This window comes from Notothenia rossii, assembly GCF_949606895.1.
Source record: "Notothenia rossii genome assembly, chromosome: 6".
Lineage (NCBI taxonomy): Eukaryota > Metazoa > Chordata > Actinopteri > Perciformes > Nototheniidae > Notothenia > Notothenia rossii.
Window position 1 is genome coordinate 39,801,259 of NC_136909.1, and position 24,129 is coordinate 39,825,387.

General features: G+C 46.0%; 2 protein-coding genes across 3 annotated transcripts in view; both read left to right on the forward strand.

The window, feature by feature from the left end:
* LOC307043280 (uncharacterized protein) overlaps nt 1-8,742 on the forward strand; it is a 15,564-nt gene extending 6,822 nt beyond the window's left edge. The window contains exon 3 of the mRNA XM_079687638.1: nt 1,301-8,742. Within this exon, the coding sequence (XP_079543764.1) occupies nt 1,396-3,321 (1,926 nt within the window). The 5' untranslated portion in view covers nt 1,301-1,395 and the 3' untranslated portion in view covers nt 3,322-8,742. The remainder of the gene's footprint in view (nt 1-1,300) is intronic.
* On the forward strand, nt 3,367-24,129 carry slc18a1 (solute carrier family 18 member A1). 2 transcript variants are annotated; one of them, XM_079687640.1, is made up of 18 exons: nt 3,367-9,113; nt 9,747-9,784; nt 13,464-13,562; nt 14,953-15,317; nt 15,405-15,529; nt 16,579-16,637; nt 17,061-17,144; nt 17,291-17,383; nt 17,539-17,628; nt 18,337-18,380; nt 18,486-18,546; nt 18,636-18,731; nt 20,381-20,459; nt 20,803-20,854; nt 21,103-21,166; nt 21,317-21,436; nt 21,933-22,066; nt 22,922-24,129. In XM_079687640.1, exons 3-18 carry the CDS (start codon nt 13,466-13,468, stop codon nt 23,027-23,029), a joined length of 1,671 nt encoding a protein of 556 aa, XP_079543766.1. In that variant the 5' UTR covers nt 3,367-9,113; nt 9,747-9,784; nt 13,464-13,465; the 3' UTR covers nt 23,030-24,129. The 2 variants fall into 2 exon arrangements, with proteins under 2 accessions (XP_079543766.1, XP_079543765.1); XM_079687639.1 differs by lacking the exons at nt 3,367-9,113; nt 9,747-9,784 and having other exon boundaries at nt 10,119-13,562.

A 24,129-nucleotide genomic window follows, 5' to 3' on the forward strand; every position in this document is an offset into this window, starting at 1 on the left:
TGTTGTTACTGAAACAGAGGGGTTTTAGGTTGCCTTAAGGCTGTTGACGGTCTTATTATAGGCTACATCCATTGGTTGGTTTTGTGGCACATTTGTAACGCTGTGCCAACTTGGGCAAGCATGCAGGCAAACTTGAGGAGCGCACACAGGGTGGAGCGATGGAGAGAGAGAGAGAGAGGAGAGAGAGAGAGAGAGAGAGAGAGAGAGAGAGAGAGAGAGAGAGAGAGAGAGAGAGAGAGAGAGAGAGAGAGAGATATTGAGCGAGGCAGAGAGTGTGTGCAGTGGTCTCCTTTGCGCACAGAGCAGGAGTTTGTGAGAGAGCCGGCTTGAGTCAATTTCTCTTAAAAATATAATTGATTGCCAGCCTCCCTTGTCCCTGGCTGGCTTGCTAGATCGTTGGTTACGTAACTGATGTCTTCTAATGTGCCTGCATCTGGCGCTGAGTTGCCATATTCCTTTCTTGAACCACTTCCTGATATCCATTTTTGCAGATACATATAAATGATAATAGCCAAACTAACCTAGCAAGAGTAAACTGACAGGCTGCTGTGCCGCATCTCACTCAAAAACCCACACAACTCAACCCAAGCGAAAAACCAGTCTCGCTTGCGACCTTTCATTCAGAATTTGCTAGCAAAATAAAAAAAATAATATTAAACTAATCTTTCAACATAGTTTTAAAACAAAAATAAATATTAAGACAAAGCCCTACAAATAACAACAATAAACATAATAATAAAACAATTAAAATGTTGTATTCAGCCCTGATTAAAACAGTGGGGCCCAAATCCTGGATGGGCGGGCCCAAATCCTGGATGGGCGGGCCCGCCCATGACGCCGGGTCTGGGGTTTGGGAGTTATGGCAGGTTGAAGAAAAAGGTTGAAGGCAAATTTGAAGCTCTCCTCCACTGTATCTGTGACATCACGCACTCTAACCCTTAACGAGCTGCGCAATACATACTAATGTTAAGATCTGAAGAAGACTTCTTTACCAAGCTCCAAACTAGGTTAAATATCTCAAAAAGTGTAAAAAATATCTAAAATCTGAATACAATTTAAATAGCTGAATGTCTTGTGGCCGTTTTTAAAGCTGGAATGAAGTCTCTAGCTGAAAGTATGCGGAAGGGAGTAGCATTTGGCACACAGTGGCAGGTAAAAGAGGATTTGAAGATTCCTCCCATTGAGTTACATGTTAAAAAAAGAGTTTAAAACGCTGAATATTTCCAAAAGTATAAAATATTTTGAAAAAGTTCAAAGTGTCACAATCTGTCTGTGTTGTGTTTTGTCTTGTCTTTTCTAGATCTGTCTTTCTGTCTGCGTTGCCTGCTCTGGCAGAGGCGCTCCAGGATAGCAAAAGAGAAACCATGTCTTGTGAAGTTCTTACCTGGCTGGATTATGGAAATCCTCCCGACATGTGTTTCCCGGCCTGCTAGCCCCAGGCATGCTAGCCCCCTGCCTCCCAATTCCCAACCTGACACCATACGTCTCGGCGTGTTCCGTCTGGAGTCAACCTCTGCTTCTTCCCCAGTTCCTGCTCCTATCCAGGAGCCGTTCTGTGGAACTCGTCTGGCTTTTGGAGGTCCACTGAGCCTCCAAAAGGCTCCTAAGAGAAGGAGTCGCAAGGCCAGACTAGCAGCCCGAGCCCCAAAAGTCATGGTTCCGGCCCCAGTTCTGGCCCCAACATCCACGGATCCGGCCCCTGTTCTGGCCCCAGCAGCCATGGTTCCAGCCCCAGTTCTGGCCCCAGCAGCCATGTTTCCAGCCTCAGTCTTGGCCCCAGCAGCCATGGTTCCGGACCTGGTTCCGGCCCCAGCAGCCATAGTCCCTCCTCTAGTGCCTCCTCTAGTCCCTTCTCTAGTCCTTCCTCTAGTCCCTTCTTTAGTCCCTTCTTTAGTCCCATCTCTAGTCCCATCTCGAGTCCCCTCTCCAGTCCCTACTCAAGTCCCTACTCAAGTCCCTACTGAAGTGCCGTTGGAGGTTCCGTTGGGGGTCCTGCCAACTCCATGTCCTGTCCCGTTGGGGGTCCCACCGACTGCTCTTCTGCCGGGGGTCCTGCCAACCCTGTGTCCTGTGCCGTTGGAGGCCCCGCTGACTACTCTTCTGCCGGGGGTCCTGCCAGCCCTGTGTCCCGTGCCGTTGGAGGTCCCGCCGACGATTCTTCTGCCGGGGGTCCTGCCAACCCTATGTCCTGTCCCATTGGGGGTCCTGCCGACTGCTCTTCTGCCGGGGGTCCTGCCAACCCTGTGTCCTGTGCCGTTGGAGGCCCCGCCGACTACTCTTCTGCCGGGGGTCCTGCCAACCCTATGTCCTGTGCCGTTGGAGGCCCCGCCGACGATTCTTCTGCCGGGGGTCCTGCCAACCCTGTGTCCTGTGCCGTTGGAGGTTCCGCTGGGGGTCCTTCCAGCTCCATGTCCTGTCCCATTGGGGGTCCCGCCGACTGCTCTTCCGCTGGTGGTCCTGCCAACCCTATGTCCTGTCCTGTTGGGGGTCCCGCCGACTACTCTTCTGCCGGGGGTCCTGCCAACCCTATGTCCTGTTCCGTTGGAGGTCTTGCCGCCACCTGTCTCGCCGGGGGTCCTGCCAACTCCTGGTCCTCTTCCATGGGGAATCCTGCCGAAGCCTATCCCACCGGCTCCGGTTCCTATCCGGCCTCCGGAGCTGTCCCGTCAGCGCCTTCCTGCCCGTCCTCCGGAGCTGTCCCGTCAGCGCCTTCCTGCCCGTCCTCCGGAGTTGTTCCGTCGCCGCCTGTTTCGCCCTCGATCCGGCCCCCCTGAGTGCCGCGGTCTTCGCCCTCGAGCCCGGCTCCCTGAGAGCCGCGGTCTTCGCCTTCGAGCCCGGCCCCCTGAGAGCCGCGGTCTTCGCCCTCGAGCCCGGCCCCCTGAGAGCCGCGGTCTTTGCCTTCGAGCCCGGCCCCCTGAGTGCCGCGGCCTTCGCCCTCATGCTCGGCCCCCTGAGAGACGCGGTCTTCGCCCTCGAGCCCGGCCCCCTGACTTTCCCGGCCGCGGTCCTCGCCCTCGGGCCCTGCTCCCTGACTCTTCCTGCCGCTGCCTTCGCCCTCATGCTCGGCCCCCTGAGTTCGCCCGCTGTGGCCTTTGCCCCTCCATGGACTCTGCCTTGCCCCCGGGCCGTCCGCATGAGACCACCTCCATGGTCTCTGCCTTGCCCCCGGGCCATCCGCCCGAGATCCCTTCCGGGCCCTCCGCTGTGCTCCTGGGCTGTCAGCCCAGGCCCGTCCTCCTGACCCCCTCCACCCACCCTGGTGGTCCTAGTTTTGCGCTTGCTCACATTGTGCCCGTCTCCCATCAGCCGACAGGAAGCTAAGAGCGGATGCTCTAGCTGCTGCGGCCGACGAGGACGATTGGCCCGTCCAGCATGTGGACGGCAGCATGTCCCTGGAGCCGAGTGCCGGGCAGGAGTCGGACGACTCCTACCCCGTCTCCCTCCATGGTTCACCGTGCGGTTCTCCCCTACCTCCTCTCCCGGACGGGGGAGACAAAGTCGGAGCAGGGGGCTGGTTTGGCGGCCGAGCATGCGGTCCCCTTCTCCGTCGCCACAGGACGGCGCCCTACGTTGAGCTCCCCAAGAGAGTATGTCGCCCGCCAGGCCGACCGGGTGCAATAGTGTGCCTTTCTGGCGGCGGCGAATATCATCGCGCTGCTCTCCAACTCGGTGGTGACACTGGTAGTGCGGTCCACCACCGAGGCAGAGGAAATCAGCAAGGCGGCCAGCACGGCGCTCACTCTGTGCTTGTCCGTCGCTTTTTCCCAGGCGAGGATTTCCGCGTGGGTGACACAGATCCAGCGTCACCTGCAGCAGGCGTCTGTTACGGAGACGGCCAGAAAGTGCTACAGGACGCTCCAATCAGCCCGTACGGGCTGTTAGGACCCCAGTTCCACGCCATGGTGGAGTCCATGAAGACGGCCGCGGAACAGGCGGACGGCATTCGCCAGCATGTCAGCTGGCTCCAGCCTGCTGAGCGCCCACAGCGGCACTAACGCCCGCAGCAACCGCGGCGTCCACGCCGGCCACAGGAGGCCGCAAGCAGAGAGACGCCCACAGCAACCGCCTCGGCGTCAGACTCGCCCTTCAGCGGCTGCAGGGGCTCCATCCTACGTCTCCGCTCCCCCGCCACCCCAGAGACAGGGTCTCCCGGCGGCGAGTCAAAGGGGAGTGAGGCTCCCCCGCTCCTGGTCTGCTCCGCGAGAGCCTCCGAGGAAGCAGAGCCGGTCTGTTGATTAAGTAGACAGCAGGGCTCGCTGCAGAAGCCTGCCGGTTTTAACCTCGGTTAATAACCTGCAGAGCTCGCGGCATTTCTCTGTCCGAGATACGCCTCCTACACACGGTCATAATAAACCCATGAGCGCTGTTATATAACGCCTCATGTGGGCAGCACTGCACACACCTCCATCCATCCCCTCAGCATGTCCGCACCTCATGATGAGAGTCGGAGTGAGACGCAGCGTGTGGAGGCCCCCGCGCAGCCCTTTCGGTCCAAGCCCACCTTGGGTTGCCTCACGCCCTGTGTAGACCAGCTGCCTATAACCTGTCGGTTAATAGCCAGCAGGGCTCGTTGCTAAAGCCTGGTTTTAACCTGTCGGTTAATACATTTCAGAGCGCGCTAATTAAGCCGGCTGCCATTAATTTGTTGATTAGTAGACAGCGGGGCTCGCTGCAGAAGCCTGGTTTTAACCTGTTGGTTAATAAACTACAGAGCTCGCGGCATTCCTCTGTCTGAGATACGCCTCGTACACACGGCCTTAATAAACCCATGAGCGCCGTTAACGCCTCATGTGGGCAGCACTGCACACACCTCCATCCATCCCCTGAGCGTGAACGCGCCTCATGATGAGAGTCGGAGCGAGACGCAGCGTGTGGAGGCCCCCGCGCAGCCCTTTCAGTTCAAGCACACCTTGGGTTGCCTCACGGGCAGCGGCGGCAGGGTCTCTGGCGTGGCGTGGCTCGTCACCATGACGACCAAAAACACATCTCGAGCACGTGCGCCCGCTCTCAGTTTTTCTCAGTGTGGCAGCGCGTGTGTCTGATGGACAGATGAATGAGCAGGCTGATCAGCAGAGGATACGTCCTGCAGTTCGCCTCTCCCCCCCCACAGTTCAATGGGATACAGGAAACACTCCTGTTATCCCAGAAGCTATAGTCTGGCGCTCCAATCCGAGCTGCTTGAACTCCTATTGAAAGAGGATATTTCCAGGGTTCCTCAAAGGGAGGAAAATCAGGGTTTTTCACTCCCGTTATTTTTCTAATCCCGAAAAAGACTGGGGGAATGAGACATCCTCGATCTGTCAGTATTCCACATGCTAACGATCAAACAGGTGCTGGAATGTGTTCACCAGGACAACTGGTTCACTTCCACCTGAAGGATGCATGCTTCCACGTACCCACCATCCCGAAACACAGGAAATTCCTGCGTTTTCTCATTTCAGGGAGTATCAGACCAGACAATAGTCTGCCGTTCCTGGCTCCTCGCATTTTTGTGTAGAGAAAGCTGGAGCCACTACACATAGGAGGGATGAGAGTGTGGTTTTCTCTGGACGACCTGCTATTTGCTGGCTCGCTCCAGAGAAGAAATCGCTTTACAGACAGTACATCTCGTATCGCATCTGTCAAAGCCTGGGTTTCATAATAAATTGGAAGAAGAGCTGTCCTCTTCCCTCTCAGACAATCGTTTATCTAGGAGTGGAATTAAACTCAGCCAGCATGAGAGCGCGGCTCTCGCGGCAGCGAGTGGAGGAACTGACAGCTCTCCTCCGGCGTGTCACAACCCACACAGCCCTCTCCGTGACGCAGCTGCTCTGCGTTGGTGTCAGCTGGTCACGTGATGATCCCCCTGGGTCTCTTCCAACAGGGGGACTCCAGAGTTGGTTCATTCGCTGCAAAAGCCTGCTGTTTTTAACCTATTGGTTTATAAACTGCAGAGCTCGCGGTATTCCTCTGTCCCAGATATGCCTCCTACACACGGTCATAATAACCACGAGCACCGTTATAACGCCTCGTGTGGACAGCATGCACACACCTCTCTTCCCCTGGGCGTGTACGCGCCTCATGATGAGAGACGGAGTGAAATGCAGCGTGTGGAAACTCCCTCGCAGCCCTTTTTGCCTCACGGGCAGCGGCGGTGATGGCGTGGCTCGTCACCATGATGACCATTACGGCACATCACAGAGAAGCCTCTCCCCCCCAGCAGTTCCATGGGATACAAGAAACACTCCTGTCATCCCAGGAAAAGTGTCATGCGCGGTTTTTACTCCGCTATTTTTCTAAATCTCGGAAAAAAACGGGGGAGTCGCCCCGTTGCTGTACAATCAATGTGTTGATTCGCACAGACAACAGGCCACAGCTATGGAAGCAGCCTACCTCAATCGCCAGGGAGGAGTATGATCTGCGCAGCTTCTGAACGCAGCCAGGCGGCTGCTGTTCTGGGCGCGCACACACGTTGCTCTCATCAGAGCAATGTATATTCCCGGCGAATTGAACAGTAGGGTTCGCAGAGCGCAGCAGCCGTGTTATGCGAGGAGTACGGAGTCTCAGACCTGTGTCACGCGCACTGGCGCCTCAGTGGGATTTGGCTTTGGTGTTACGCGCACTAAGGCAAAGCCCCATTTGAACCTTTAGACCAGGTTCCCCTTAAACTGTTGTCAGCCAAAGTAGTATTACTTTTGGCTCTATCAGCGAAAAGGGTGAGTGATTTGTCTGCTCTCTCTGTGGCTCCGTCATGCCTCCGGATCCAAGGAGATGGCAGTTCAGCTGTTTTACGCCCTAACCCGGCTTTTATGCCAAAGGTTAGGGCGTTAGAGTTAGAGTCATGAGTGATCACCTTGGATGGCTTCTTTCCCCCTCCTCAAAGGTCGGAGGAAGAAGCCACGTCTCATCTCCTCTGTCCTGTGCGCGCGCTGTCCTGCTAGTGGCGTGCACTGCTGCCTTGCGCCATTCTCAGTGCCTGTTTGTGCACTATAGAGAGCGCTCGATCGGGCAGCCTCTGTCTGCACAACGGCTGTCACACTGGCTGTGTGAAGCTGTGTCACAGGCATGTCTCCTTATGGGGTGGATCCCCCGGAGAACATCAATGCGCACTCCACCAGAGGAATGTCCTCCTCCACGGCTTTGCACGGAGGAATGTCAGTGGAAGAAATTTGCACTGCTGCATCTTGGTCTTCCCCGTGTTCATTTATTCAATTGTATTTAAGGGATGTCTCCCATTCCTCTCTGACACACCCTGTACGGAGTGTCTTGTCAGAGTGAGTGACGTCAGGGATCCAGCTGGGCGCTCTCCTGCCTGACACGCAGAGAGCTGCTGTTCCCCTTTTATGATCGCTGGGCAAGGTGGGACCTTCGTCTCTACTTTCTCACAGCGGCCGATATGTATTGTTCCCTGCCCTCATCTCGTCAGGGAAGATAGGCATGTTTTGCTATGTTCCAGGGACGGTGATGCGCCATTACGCATGGCACATCAGGCAGGGGGTTGTTATTGAGCAGGTATGTCTGTGCTTCTAGTGCCGGGCGGACCCAGTGGGGCGCAGACTACATCATGCTTCGCCCTTAACCCAATAGCGATAGCCTTACGGCCCGTCTACACTACAGGCATGAAAAAATCTTGGAGCTGGGCGTGTCTGAAGCTTGGCGATTTTTTGTGAGCAACCAATCACATGAATCTCCCGCCCCCGACATACAAAGCAATAGCAATGTTAAAACGAAGTAAACTGGATATAAACTCTCCAAACAGGCGAAAAAACGACCAGTTTCACCCACTGTCTCTGCCACCTCCCTCCATGCCTGGTTCCTACGGTTTGTATCCCGGTAAATAGTTCCGGTCGTAAAGAACCGGGTGATTTGCTTCCGTAATATCTCGTTTGGAATATGAGGAAATGAACTGCGGTCTGGCTCTCCCAGCTTGCACGCGGTTTGATTGGCTGCGCTTGCACTGGCGGGATTTGCATAAACGGGATTTCATTGGCTGATGCCAAGCATCGAGCCTCAAAAGTTGAACATTGTTCAACTTTTGATGCCGATAGATGCTCGTGATGCTTGCAAAGCCATGCCATGCTCCCCACAATGCAGTTCGGCGAAGATTCAAAATCTTCTACGTCACCCCATTCAAGTGAATGGGCGAAGCGTTGAAAGCATTTTTTGATGCCTGTAGTGTAGACGTACCGTTAGAGGGCGAAGCCATATACGAAATAGAACTGAGGTTACCTACTGTAATTCCAGCTTCTATGAGTAAATGGCGCAGCCCTCTAAGCGCTGGGCCCCACTGGCTCTACGAATAGCTGAAGAAAAGTTATTTGGTATGGGAGCAGATTGCTGGGCCTCCTTCCTATTTATACCGGAAGGAGGCCCGAGGGCGGGACCCACCTTGCGGGTGGGCGTGGACTACAAGTGTTTCAGTGCTGCGCGGGTGCGCAGGGGGATTACCCAATAGCGATAGCCTTAGAGGACTGCACCATTTACTCATAGAAGCTGGGGTTACAGTAGGTAACCTCAGTTGTTGTCTGTCTGTTTTCCCTCTTACCTAATTACCCGATTGTGTTCACCTGGTGCCCCTGTGTTTTCTCCTCCCTCCTCACCTGTGTCTTGTTTGTGTGATTAGTCTTGTGTGTATTTAAGTTCTGGTTTTTCTGTCTGTCATTGTTGGTTCGTCGTTTGTCTGTGACTGTGTTCACGGGGGAGTGTTCTGATTGTCCGTGTTCCAAATCCTTGAAATAAAGGTATTTTCAGTTTTTTCTGCAATTGGGTCCTGCCTGCTTCACTCAACCGTAACACAAAGTTTCCCATCATGTGCTAAAAAGGTTGACTATTTTGATATTTGAATGGTTTCTGTCGCTGAAAGTATGCTGAAGTTATTGAGAGCCACCTTTTTGTTGAAATAATAACCAGAAAATGCATTTCTTGCTGAAAATGCGTGCGAAGGAACGGATCAGGTAAGCCTTGACATTATCATTTCTTTCTATCTGTGGCTACTGCAAGGCCCCCCTTCAGGACTAACGACCCGTGCAGGGCGGCTCTCTCCCTCCATCCCCCTACAAACATCACCTGCAGCCCTTTAACCTGCAGCTGGCTGAAGAAGGTCTACAACAACTGGTGGAGGATGTGGAAAAAAAGTCAGCAGTGAAGTGACGACAGCCGGCTGTTTTCAGATTTACACAAACACAATAACACACAATGTAACCTTCAAAATGATGAACATTATATTTGTTTTGTGAATTATTTGTAAAGTGACTGCATGTGTGAGAGGAACTGAAAAGCATCAAATGGAGAGACCGGCAGTGCAAACAGATATGTGTGTGTGTTTGTTTGTGTGTGTGTGTGTGTGTGTGTGTGTGTGTGTGTATGTGTGTATGTGTGTGTGTGTATGTGTGTGTAGATTTGTGTGTGTGATAAGGTCTCCTGCCTGCAGGTTTTTCCAGGCTTCAATAAAAAGACAGCAGATGCTCACAATTAGTGACATGCACACACACAGGTCAGAGGGTATATTGTGTGTGTGTGTGTGTGTGTGTGTGTGTGTGTGTGTGTGTGTGTGTGTGTGTGTGTGTGTGTGTGTGTGTGTGTGTGTGTGTGTGTGTGTGTGTGTGTGTGTGTGTGTGTGTGTGTGTGTGTGTGTGTGTGTGTGTGTGTGTGTAGTCTGTTTTTTTTCAGAATAAAAGAGCATCAACCTCCTCCCTTCTTTCTTCCGTTCTTCCACGTTTCCTTGTCTCCTTTCCTCTCTCCTCCCCAACATATTGTTGGTCCGTTAGCAGCTGAAGGAACCAGAACAAGAGCATCATTAATCCAGGTAGGAGCCAATTTTCACCAGCTGTCTGTGAATAACTGAAGCAAGTTTTATTTTCTAATTTAAATTCTGCTTTAAAAGTTGGCGTGAATCCATCAGGTTTTAAAATTCATCCTTATTAGTCATTAATTATTATATAAGGTGAGTCTTATTTCAGATTTTTTTCCAAAGTGTTTATTATATATTTAAATGTAATATATTTATTTATATGTATATATTTTTATTTTATTCAAGATGCCTTATATACAAATATTTTTTTTAAGTTAAACGTCAGATAAATTACAAGTTAGTTTTATATCATTTTTTTTAAGTGACAAGGAGACAGACGAGAGACATGATTATAATAGAAATCACAAAAATATAAATGGTATCCAATATAAAGCTGAAGATGATTTGCAGAGTTAGTGATGTTCTAATGGGTGTTTTTTTCTGTTGTGTTAAACTAAAGATTCAGAAACAAAATTACATTTCAGATCAATGTGCATCGAACAGGGGAGAGAGCGTGTGATTGACAGATAACAGAATGAAAGGTTGTGTGTGTGTGTGTGTGTGTGTGTGTGTGTGTGTGTGTGTGTGTGTGTGTGTGTGTGTGTGTGTGTGTGTGTGTGTGTGTGTGTGTGTGTGTGTGTGTGTGTGTGTGTGTGTGTGTGTGTGTGTGTGTGTGTGTGTGTGTGTGTGTGTGTGTGTGTGTGTGTGTGTGTGTGTGTGTGTGTGTGTGTGTGTGTGAGAGATATAACTGTATTAGTGAGGGAGGAAAGAGCTTCTAAACCAATCAGCAGTCAGAACAGACGAGCAGTAAAGAGCCGGTCAGCCTAAGTTCAAGCTAGAAAGAAGATCAGAAAACATTTTGTTTAAAGTTTTTATTCACAATTGCTAATTGCTTTTATAAAATGGTTACTAAGTATACCTGGCCATTCTTTATTGGAAAAAAAACAAAGCAGCAACATTTTTTTATTATTTATTGATACAAATGAATATTCTTTGTTCAGCAAAGTAGCTATTCAGCAACATCTTAATCAGTTAGCTAACGAACAATGCTAACTCACGATGGATCCTTGGGGCGGTTGAGTTTGTGAACTCACAATAGTAGAGGTATAAAACTGTATAAATAACAAAAGGAATGTCCTCTGTGTTTTGGTTTGCAGGAGTATATTAATATATTTAATTGAAATGCTCAACAGCTGCGAGCATTGACAACAAGGTCAGTATAGCCTGAAATCTGCAAAAGTTTTAAAATCTCTTTGTTTCAGGGATTCTAAAACACCAGATACTTGAAGACACTAGGTATAAACATGGGATAAGATACGTGGATGTAGTTCCTACAGCGGTGGTCTCCAATATGTCGATCGGACAGCTTTTCAGTAGCTCGCAGCTCGCGGTTATCAGAGGGATGAAAACCCTCTTTAAGGGTCACACATGCAGAGCACACAGCACACACAGTGACATTTGGCCTCTGCATTTAACCCATCCTAGTACCAGGAGTCTAGTACACTCTAAAAACAAATACTTTGGCTCAACAAAGAAAATCAACACAACAGTTTCCATCAATGTTTATTGAGTTAAGACAACTTCTAATGAGATTGTGTTAAACCAACAAAGTTATTTGAGTTAGGGGAGAAGGCTTTTCCTCTACAATCAGAGGTGTTTTTATTTACCACTTACTTAATAATTGGTGGCATAAACACACGTTTTTAAGTTGATTACTCCAAAGATCAAGTTGCTCCAACTAGTTTTACCACATTATTTAAAATACATTTCAAGATATACTTAATTACCCTCATTCGGGATACAAGTTTTTAAGTTGACAACCATTTATAAATTAAGTTGCTCCAAATATATTGTATTCAATAGTTGTTGTTTTTTTTTAGCTTTTTCATGTTTTTACGCCTTTGAAGAAAGAAATTAATTAATTCCACAAAAAAAATGTAAGGCAATTCACTTTTTTATTTTGAACCACAGTTGTTTATTTCCACACATGATATTTCAATCAGGAGAGACTTCATTTTGTTTGAACATTTATTGTCATATGATAAAGAAGTCTTTGGCGATTAGACCCAGATCCTGAAATCGTATATCTAAAGGGGGAAATGCAGCCGTGAGCATATAGGGAACCCCCCTGGGTCTAGACACTGGTGATGATGCTGAAGATCTGGATTTAATGAGGAGGTGTGATGAGGTCTTTGGATTAGCTCTCCTGGCACTGGATGTGATGAAAGGAGGAGGCAGGCCGCAGCGAGAACACCTGAAATCACATCAAACAATACGATTAAACACAATGCAAAATAATGATACAATTCAATATGATACGACCTGTACGACAGAGGATTTTGGTTTATTCCTTATATGCAGCAAATCATAAATTAAAAAAAAGTGCTTCACATATTTGGTTCTCTCTACTAGTACTGCGCATCCCATCATGCTGTTTCTTTTTTACCTTAAACAAAACAAACACTTGGACCTTTCACAAACAGGCCTTTGTGTAGTACTGTTTTCTGTCTCCAGAGTACAGTACAATGTTATAACACCTCACAGTTAAACAATTTAAGGATACATTGCCCATGATTAACAATGTTCAAATAACAACTAGTGCGATGCCCATACAGCTGCTGCCTGATGTGCTTAACACTCATCCATAGGCTAACTCACCGGTGAGCAGAAAGCAGTGGTTTCTATTTGAACAATAAAGAATACAAATAACATTTCACAAACAGCTCTATCATAACTGAATGAATCGTTTTTTTACCGATGCAAAGACGCTACAATCGATGCATCGCGAGTTCAACCCAAACTTTAGCCGATGAGCACTCTTTCAACCGGAGCACTCGCATTTTGAATGTTTATGCTGGTGCACCGATGCAAATCGGTGAATCTTAACAATACTATTGGAGAATGTACACATTTTGGCACATTTCCTTAGCATTTAGAGAATTCATCAAGCTCCTGTCATGGCTTCCACTTAGTTCATCTGGGTCATTTCATCCAGTTAGGACCCCTCCTGAGCAAAAACCAATATATGACTGCAGCAGGACTCTGCCATCTATCTGCCCTGTTGATTCATCCGGATCAGCTTCCCTTCAGATCCACCAAGGAGCCACCCTTTTGACTTTTTTTTTAATTAGCCATAAGCTATGCAGTGTCAATGACAAAATGGCGGTGATTGGAGTTGTCAGGTTCACAAAGACCTTTTGGAAATATGATGTGACATCACAGAATCTATGTCCATTCATGTTACCCTCTGGATGAATTGGAATTACTTTGGTGGTCCTCTGACTTTTCATCAAGTGCTGTTATGATTTATGGGTCTTTGGATACTTTGGTTTAAAACCACATACTGTACCTAGAGAATTAATGACATTCGTCAACCTCAGCAGTATTTTGTGTTTACTATTGTTAGCATGCTAACACACATAACTGACATGTTAAATAATATCTCTACATACAAATAGCCTACACTTAAATGTAAAGCTATTTATCAAGATTACATTTTGTGACTTAAAAGAATATATCCTGCAAGCTCTACAGATTCCTGAAGCATTTTGTCTTATTTTGGGAATAGAATCAATGTTGATCACCTGTCGCTGACATGCCAAGAGCTCTTGCTAAGATCAACTCAAAATAACTCTGAACAATCTGCTGTGTATGTGTGTCTGTGTGTGTGTTACTGTTTTGTGTGTGTGTGCAGACATGGCGTGGCTCCGTCAGAGTCGAGGTTCTCCCCGACTCGTGCTGGTGGTGGTGTGTGTCGCTCTGCTGCTCGACAACATGCTGCTGACTGTGGTCGGTGAGTAAAACCACTCCAGATGTGTGTCGGTTGAGATACACATTAAGATAAGGCATTAATATGATTATTTATTTATTTTCATTTCAAACTGTTTCAGATTATCTGAAAAAACGCCTTATTTCAAAGCTTTGAACAATTGTTTTTTCTTTTGATAATATAGATTTTTTTTTTAATGGTCTGCAAAAGCTCAATTCCCTGTGTTCCCTCAGAGGGAGTTTTTCTCCTACACACTCCCCCCATGCCTGAAACGCTTCCTCCTTGGTTTACTTTTGCAACATAGTGACATCACTATGGAAAGCTCGCACTTCTATTTGCTAATGCTCCAACAAATTGTACGTGATAGGCTAAGCAGTTGACTAATCACATCAGAGCCGGCAAGCTCTGTGCATTGTTCACAGGGTTAACATGAAGCCAGGGTCACATGAGGTCAGCTGTCCACATACTTTTGTCACTGTGCTGTTCCAGACATGGTACAGTAACATATCGTCCTCCAATGTTCCTCTAGCTGCTGGAAACAGATTAGTGACGCATCTAAAAACCTGGAGGTTAAAGCTGTCGTCAGTAGTTAGACTAAGAGCTGTTTGTAAAGGCTGCACGCACGCACGCACGCACGCACGCACGCACGCACGCACGCACGCACGCACGCACGCACGCACGCACGCACGCACGCACGCACGCACGCACGCACGCACGCACGCACACACACACACACACACACACACACACACACACACACACACACACACACACACACACACACACACACACACACAAACAAACACAAAGAGCTTTTGACTTTGAACTTTAAAGTCTACAGTCTCTTAGTTCACAGTTGTCTCCTTCGGTCTCTTCTCCCATAACATCTCTTTCGCTGCTCTTCCTCGACTGATGTGTTTTATATGTCGTTACTTTGAATATATGTCTTGTTAAAAGCACGTTTTAAATATTTATATATTTGAAAATTCAAAACACATCATATACGTCATGATTTAATGACAGGAGAACTTTGCAAATCTAAGTTGATATTTAGCCATATGAATGAAATTGTTTACAGGATATTTAACTTTTGCTTAATTAAAATACATTTAATATTTCAAATAGTTGACTTCTTTCTTTTTGGGGATTGTATAAAAGCAATATATGGCTGTCAATATTTTACATGTGGCCTGGAAGACCTCAGCGCGGTGTCTCCCGCAGGTTTGAACAAGACTTAATTCAGTAGTATTAATGTAATACATTTTATGGCAGTGAAATTATTGTCCCTGGTGAGGTTTCATGAAAAATACAAAGAGACAAACTATATCACTGCACTGAGCATTTGTTACAGGACATATGTGTTAATGAACTTGACCAGGAAACTCTAAATGAACCAGTTATCTTCCTCCTCCAGTGCCGATCATCCCGACCTTCCTCTACGCCATCGAGCATCCCAGTTCAGAGCTCCAGCCCGCCCAGCCCGCCCTGGTCCCTGTGCCCAGCCTCAGTGCACCACGCTTGGGCACGGTGACCGCACAGTCCCCCTCCCCCAGGTTAAACTTCCAGACCTCAAGCAGGAGCTCGGATCTCCCTCTGCCCAGCCTCAGTGCACCGGTCCTGGGTACACAGTCAGATAAGAGCCCCCGGTTGTCTCCTCTGGTGTCCCTGTTTGACAACTCTACCTTCAGCATGCAGGAGATTCGGACTAAGCCCACCCCTTACAAAGAGACCATGGACCGGAGTGGCCTGAACACAGAACAGGACATCAACGCAACTACAGTAGGTGATATTCACCTGACACTGAGAGTGCAGGGGGTATACAGTGTATACAGGTGGGTTTATACACATGCTCTCTCTTCTCTGCAGGAGTCCTCATGTCTTCAGGACAGTGCGTTTCTGGAGGAGGAAAATGTTCAAGTTGGTTTGTTGTTTGCCTCTAAAGCTATCGTCCAGCTGCTCATCAACCCCTTCGTTGGACCGCTAACCAACAGGTATCTGCATGGGCAGACACTGAACTGTTTATTTACTAGCTGCACAGGCTCAAGGGTAAAAAAGGCAGTGACGTTAAGTAACTAAGAAGGCTACTTTGCTTGAGTACAATTTTGAGGTACTTACTTTACTTTTTAGGTAGGTATTCAATTTGGTTATACTTTGTACTCCCACCCCACTACAATTATGAGGTAATTGTTGTATGTTTACTACATGTATTTAATACCTTTGGTTACTTTACAGATGTGGATGAATGATGTGAAACATAATCAAGTGTTAAATCAGACTTTAGTTCCACCTGGAGTAAATTCACAAGCTACCCTGCAGTATACAAAGTCATTAACACTAGCTGCACCTTTACCAGCTTTGAGAACACTTTCATGATCAATCATTATAAAACATATATTATTCTGAAATGGACCAATCTGCACAATGACTATACTTTTGGTACTTGAAGTATATTTTGATGCTCATACTTTTGTACTTTTAACTATGTAACATTTGAAATTATTTTACTTGTAACAGAGTATTCCCGCTCATTGGTAGTTTTACTTGTACTTAAGTACACAATCTGAGTACTTCTTCCACATCTGCCAAAAGGTAAGGGGACATTTGCACTTAAAACTGTATATTTATCAGGTATATTGGGATCATTTGGGATGAGCTCTCAGCTCAGTCTAATGAGTAGAAAAGGAAAATAACTGTAGATTCTGCTTTTAGCGCTATTTACAACTCTTAGACCCTATTGAATGAAATAAAGGCTATTCAATTGTTCATAAGTGGTCGTTTATTTAGCTAACAAATATTAAACATTGATTTACAGACATCTCTTTCCGTATGCATGTCAATAAGAAAAAGTAACAGAAATGTAGTACCACCGTTGGCCCCTAGGAAAATGTGTTGTGGTGCTCCACCTGGGACTTGGTCGTATCCCATTCAGGTCTAAAATGTCTTCTTGTAAGTCTTAAATCAACTTCCTGTTTCCTGTTTGTTGGTCTCTTTACAGTAAATAAGTGTTGCATTATTTCATTGTCTCTCTTTCTGTCTGCAGGGTCGGGTATCACATCCCCATGTTTGCTGGTTTCATCATCATGTTTGTGTCAACCATCAGTAAGTCACACACCTAGACGCAAGCACACACGCACGCACGTACACACTCACACACACACACACACACACACACACACACACACACACACACACACACACACACACACACACACACACACACACACATACATGATGACAGTGTGTTTAATATAAAGATATTTATAATCATACACTGAAAAAACTGGAAAGTCGGGTTTAATTAAATGTATTGTGTCACACATTTCACAACTGTATTTGGTTAGTTGAAAGCAATACATATTGTGTTTGAATAACGAAATATTAGGTTTAAGTTCATATTATTGCTTTCAACTAACCTAATACAGTTATGTGAAATGTGTTGGCATAATACATTTAATTAAAGTCAACGTTTCAGCTTTTTCAGTGTATGTGTGTACTTATATATATTTTGTGTGTGTGTGTCAGTATTTGCATTCTCAGGGACGTACGCTCTGCTGTTCTTTGCTCGTTCTCTGCAAGGAATTGGTTCATCCTTCTCGTCTGTGGCAGGTATATGCTCCCACCGTGAAATATCATCACACATTCAGATTACAGAACATAATTTATTGAGTATTAAAGCATGTGTGTGTGTGTATGTGTGTGTGTGTGTGTGTGTGTGTGTGTGTATGTGTATGTGTGCGTGTGTGACTGTGTAGGTCTAGGTATGCTGGCCAGTGTGTACACAGATGATGAGGAGAGAGGCATTGCGATGGGCATCGCACTGGGAGGACTGGCTATGGGAGTCCTGAGTGAGACATATGTTATTCCCCTCCTTTCTTCCTTGTCTCTTTTAAAAGAAAAATATAGTAAAGAATAAGAATAAAATAAATAAGATGTCAGTATGTTAAAAATATGTTTCTCCTTAGATTTGTGTCCTGTGTTTAATATTTGTGTTGTATTTCAGTTGGAGCTCCATTCGGCAGTGTGATGTATGAGTTTGTAGGGAAGCGCGCTCCCTTCCTGATCCTGGCCTTCCTGGCTGTGTTTGATGGAGGTAAACGCGTTCACAGTTTCACTGACTGATATAAAACCAATTATTAGTGGTTGCCGATAGCTCCATTAAGGGCGATCACCTACAATCGTCGTGCAGGTCCAAAGCATGTCAGGTTACTGGGCCAATGATATACCAGCCAAAACATGCCAATGATGTTTTTCAGCTGAATGCAATTTGCTCCAAGGATGGGGATGCAATCAACCAGTCTGTTAGCATGAATGTGCTTAAAAACTCTCATTCACTAGACACAGCAACAGGCTAAAAGTAATGAAGAATGAAGAATGATATGACAGAATCAAATAATATACAAATATCTTGTACAAAGTTAAAGACTTACAATAAAACATCCAATAATATATAAAGAATTATAATTAAGTCTCTTAGTGCAGTTTTATCTCAGTCATTTGATACATTATGTTTAAATCCAGTGGTGTGAAGTGACTTCTGCATTTCGGTGTCCCAGTAATCTGAGTTGATCTGGTTTCTGGCCTGAACACCTGCTTAGACTCATGGGAGCTGGAGCTGTATAATGCTAACAAGATACGTGGATATTAATCTAACTAAAGTTGATCTAATCAATAATTAACTGCATCTATAAATAAAGTTATTGCTGATAGGGGTTTGAATGTAACCACCTATACATGCTGATGATGTCACACTGATCCACTCCAGTTAGCACGTCCTGATGTTTGCATTTATGTATTGCAGCATTACAGCTGTTCATCCTGCAGCCTTCAAAGATCTCCCCAGGGGTGAGTCCACTCTCTAACTGTATCCATCTGATCCAATCTGAAGTGATTTGTTCTGGTCCAGTCTGATTTGTTCTAGCATAACCAGCTCTAGTTTGTGTGTTTCAGAGTGTGGAGGGGACGCCATTACTGACGCTGTTGAAGGACCCGTACATCCTCATTAGTGCAGGTAAGAAGACGCTTCTCACACTCACCTGTACATCCACATCTTCCCCCCCAAAAAACAACATCATATTTCTGGGATCTGTCTATCTGCAGGTTCTCTGTGTTTTGCCAACATGGGTGTGGCCATCCTGGAGCCGACCCTGCCTATCTGGATGATGCAGACCATGTGCTCCCCTAAATGGCAACTTGGTTTGTCACCGTCTGCACCCACCTTTCCTACCTTCTTCCTGCATGCACTGAAAAAACAAACTTTAATTAAAAGTATTATGTCATCAAATTTCACATAACTGTTAGATTACTTGAAAGCAATAATATTAATTGCAAAATACAAAATACTGTATTAGGTTCAACTTAATATTATTGGTTTCAACAAACCTAAGTGAAACATAATACATTTAATCAACCTAAAACTTTGTGAAAAGCTTTATATTTCATATATGTTGATTTGGTTGAGCTGAATTATGACAAACACTCCATAAAAGTGTGAATATGACCCTCACACATAGATTTTTGCAGAAATGTCTCTGTCCTTATTAGTGGGGGCTGGTGCATTTTTCTCCAGGGGGGGCTCTACCAAAATGTAAGCAAACGTATACACAAACTCAAAACATGTCATATTACAACGAAAGGCAAAGGCACACAGCACTTGATACAGTCTATTATTTTAGTGCCTGTTTTTGTCAACCTCCTTATTATGCTTACTGATCCCTATCCTGTAGCCCTCATTGGACAGCTGTGTTTACATTCCTAAACATGGCTAGGCGCATAGCATCATCCATGAGGACTCCATTTGTTCATTCTTTTTAGTTTTTTCTGATATGTGCTTTAAGTCACTCACATCTGGATCCTTGCTAGGTCTGCTCCATAGGCTAGTCTGATCCTGACGTTTGAAAAGGGAGGCAGGGGAAGCTAATATAGCACTGGTGTTGCTACAGGTAGTTAGCCAAGCCGTATACAATTCATAAAATGAAAGTATTTTTTATGTAGTATCTAGAATGTGGGAAGAGGTGGGGCGGCGCCCTTTGCGCTCCTATGGGCCAGCCGTCACTGGTCCTTATGTGCCACCCTCCCCCCTTTGTTCATTCCTTCCTCCTTATGTCCCATTGTTTTTTCTTTCTTTCCTTCCTTCCATCCTCACTTCAATCAGGAGAGACGTGATGTAGGAAATACATGTTTATTACCGGGACGCATAATATGAAGGAATAGTGATTGACGGATTACAACAAGTGAATGAAATGATGTTTGGCGATTAGGCCCTGGTTTGCAGGATGATCATTCAGGAGGAGAAAACTGCTCCGATGAACCCCCCGGGGTCTAGACACTGGTGGTGGTGATAAGTAGTTCGGTCCGGTCTGAAGGGAGAAGGTTTTTAGCTTGGCCCTGTATTAGGAGACAGGAGGTGAAGGGGTGGAGGAGGGTTGTGCGTTGACACCTGAAATGACAACTGAAAGAGAGGGAAGAGCAGATTTAAAGGGGTTAGCGGGTGCGATGATTGGCTAGCTGGGGAGTAACGCTCCCGATCACTTATTGAGAGACGAGAGAGTATTGAAATGTCGTTTAACACCAGAGGATATTGGTCTTCCTGATTGAAATTGCGCTGAGCTTCATGTCCACCTTTTGCTCCTTCATTCCTCCTTATGTTCCTCTCTTCCTGTCTACTTAAGTTCCTTCCTTCCCTTCTTCCTTTTTTATTTTCCTTCTCTCCTTCTTTCTGGTCCTTCCTTTCTATACCTCTCTCCTTAAGTTTCTCTCTCCCTTCCTTTTTTATCCTTAATTATTGTTTCTTCCTTATATCTCCCTCACCTCTCCCTTTTTAACGGATGTGTGTTGTTTTACAGGTATAGCTTTCCTCCCTGCCAGTATCTCCTACCTGATAGGAACGAACCTGTTTGGTGTTCTGTCCAACAAGATGGGACGGTCAGTGTGTGTGTGTGTGTGTGTGTGTGTGTGTGTGTGTGTGTGTGTGTGTGTGTGTGTGTGTGTGTGTGTGTGTGTGTGTGTGTGTGTGTGTGTGTGTGTGTGTGTGTGTGTGTGTGTGTGTGTGTGTGTGTGTGTGTGTGTGTGTGTGTGTGTGTGTGTGTGTGTGTGTGTGTGTGTGTGTGTTGTTCATTCCATAAGAGCTCTCAGAGGAAGAGGTTTAATCAGCAGATTAACTGGTTCACTTTTATGGAGAGTCTGAGTCCTGTTCAGACCTGACCTGAAGACCTCCGGTAAACCTGCAGGTGTAACAGATGGCTGATGTGTATTTCTGTGTCTCCAGGTGGCTCTGCTCCATGATAGGGATGTTTATCATTGGCATCAGTCTGCTGTGTGTAAGTATACCATTCATTTATCAATATAATAGCCTGTTCTTGCACCCATCATTGATTCAGCCATTGTTACAGGAACTCATGTAAGACGTGGTTTCATATATTTAAACAGAACGTGTGTCATTTTATACACTTCTTGACAGTTCTCATTACCAGGTACCAAACTTAATGTTAAAAACAACCAATTTAATAATGTGCCATAACTTACTGAACCAGAACTGCTAATATGTGTGTGTGTGTTTGTGCATCAGGTTCCTTTTGCCACCAGTATCTATGGCCTGATTGGACCTAACGGAGGTTTGGGCTTCGCTATAGGTGATAATAAAAACAGCTCATTATCTCATTAAATCACACATATTGAATGTGTTTGCACGTTAACTAATGCAGACTTGATTTGTAATTATAGTAAATGTGGAAACTCTTTTCTGATTGTTAGTTGGTGAGCTGAAAGTTTTTCTCCTGCAGGTATGGTGGACACCTCCATGATGGCCATCATGGGTTACCTGGTTGACATCCGTCACGCCTCCGTCTACGGCAGCATCTATGCCATCGCAGACGTGGCGCTGTGTCTGGGGTTCGCTATTGGTAACACACACACACACACACACACACACACACACACACACACACACACACACACACACACACACACACACGCGCGCGCGCGCGCACACACACACACACACACACACACACACACACACACACACACACACACACACACACACACACACACACACACACACACACACACACACACACACACACACACACACACACACACACACACACACACACACACAGAAAACTTTAACTTTAAACATACATCGTGTTGAAGTATCTCTTTGAGTATAACAATACTAACAAGTAGTGAAATATATGAATATAACAAAACAGAAATACCTTTGTAAAAAATATAAACTCAAACTGAACTAAATTAAATCATTTTCTCCATTGTTTTCTGAATGTATTTTAAAGAAAAATAAAGATATTGCTGTCAAAAGATTTTTTCACATGAGTTGGACAAAGATATGAATATTCTGATGATAATGATAAAGGTCTCTGTCTGCTGCTGATCCAGGACCATCCACAGGGGGCGCTCTGGTTCAGGTGGTGGGTTTCCCCTGCCTCATGGTGTTTATCGGGGTGATCAACATCCTGTACGCTCCACTCTGCTTCCTGTTACGTAACCCTGCAGTCAAAGAGGAAAAAATGGTAAATATCGATATAAAAGTTAAACCAGTTAGCAAAACCACAGGTGTGAAACCTTTTTCCAAATGTAACCATTCATCTACAATAATACAGTACATTTGATTCAAACAGCACAATCTAAATCACTTAAAAAGCACAACACATCTTAATGAGACACACCGTACTCAGTACACAGGTTATTTACTGAAGTACTCCCACATTTTTTAAATGTGCTCAACTCTGAATATCTTTTTAATGTAACTGTAAGGGAATATGGTTAACCTTTTCTGTTTCCAGGTTATGTAATCCATTACACCCCAAGCCTGGTTGTGGTAGAGTTGAAAAAGATTGGTAAACTCTCACTAAGCTTTCTTTTAGATACTTTAGCCAAAAGAGATTCAAGGTTTAACATTGTGCATCCTGAACAGATTCCCCAAAACACTCTGTGGCAACAACACCAAATCACTCACACACACACACACACACACACACACACACACACACACACACACACACACACACACACACACACACACACACACACACACACACACACACACACACACACACACACACACACACACACACACACACACACACACACACACACACACACACACACACACACACACACACGGCAGGTTGTGACAAAACAGCAGGAAGTGTGTATGTCTCTGTGATGTTGCAGCCAAAGACTTTGTGTGTGTGAAGTCATTACACAGTGATTAGACTGATCATCACAGATCAGAAGCAGCTGCCTTTAAAGCTGCAGAGGAAACATTTATACTTAATCACCTCTCTATTACACACAAATTACACTGACATGCAGGTAGGTCTACTGATCAACTGTGTGTGTGTGTGAACGTGTGTGTGTTGCAGGCCATTATTGACCAGGAGTGTGTGATGCACAGGACCTACAACACACAGAACGAGAGTCGTGAGTTTCCTCTCAGCGACTACAGCGAAGAAGAGGAGGCAATGGAGTGAAACACACACACACACACACACACACACGCACACGCACACGCACACGCACACACAAACACGCACACACAAACACGCACACACAAACACGCACACACACACCCAAAGATGTTCATGTTGTAATTTTCAAGTGTGCATGAATACCCTTGATATATAATTGATTGATTAACTATAACTGTAGAATACCAGTTTATTAAGTGAGGGCTCTATATGAAATGTCATTGTAGATTGATGGATGGAGTGTGAACGTTTACAGACAACTAATGTGATGTGGATATGTAAATGCAAATTCTATTAAAAGAAGACCGTATAGTGGTGCAGTGATGAAGTATTTTTGTACAGTGGGCCGACCTGGAAGTTAGCATCGCAAAGAGCTCCCTAAAAAAAAAGCCAATGATTTTTTTGCGTAAATGCAATCTATAGTGAAACCCAATGTTAGACTATAAATAAACTACAAATCACGGTCACATGGCTGAGCACCTCCATCGTTAAGCTAAAGAGGCTAATGTATGCCCTGATGACGTTTAGTAGTCTCATTTAGACACTTGTTAGCAACCGCGGTTTTCATAACACATAGGAGTTTCGGACATTTTGTGACCATCGGAAAATCCAGCTCTCCCCCAGCCCCTGTCAACCAAGGTGTGCCGCAAGGTTCGGTGCTCGGCCCCCTTCTATTTAACATCTACATGCTCCCCCTCGGTGAAATCATCCGCCAACATGGTCTCAACTTCCACTCCTATGCCGACAACACCCAACTCTACATCAGTACCAATCCACCATCCCAGCTACCCCCACTGTCACTAGTCAACTGCCTCCCCGACATCCAAGCGTGGATGTCAAAAAATCTACTTAAACTCAACAATAACAAAACAGAGCTCATGGTTGTGGCCCCAAAAACACTGCTCCGGAAGGTTGGAGATCTGCTCCTCACCATCGATAGCGGCTCCATCCACCCTTCCCCTGAGGTTCGCAGCCTGGGCGTCACTCTGGATTTTAGCCTCACCTTCAGCTCCCACATCAGGTCAACTGTCAAAACTGAATTTTTTCACCTACGAAACATCTCCAGACTCCGGCCCTCTCTCCCCGACCCCGTTGCAGAAACA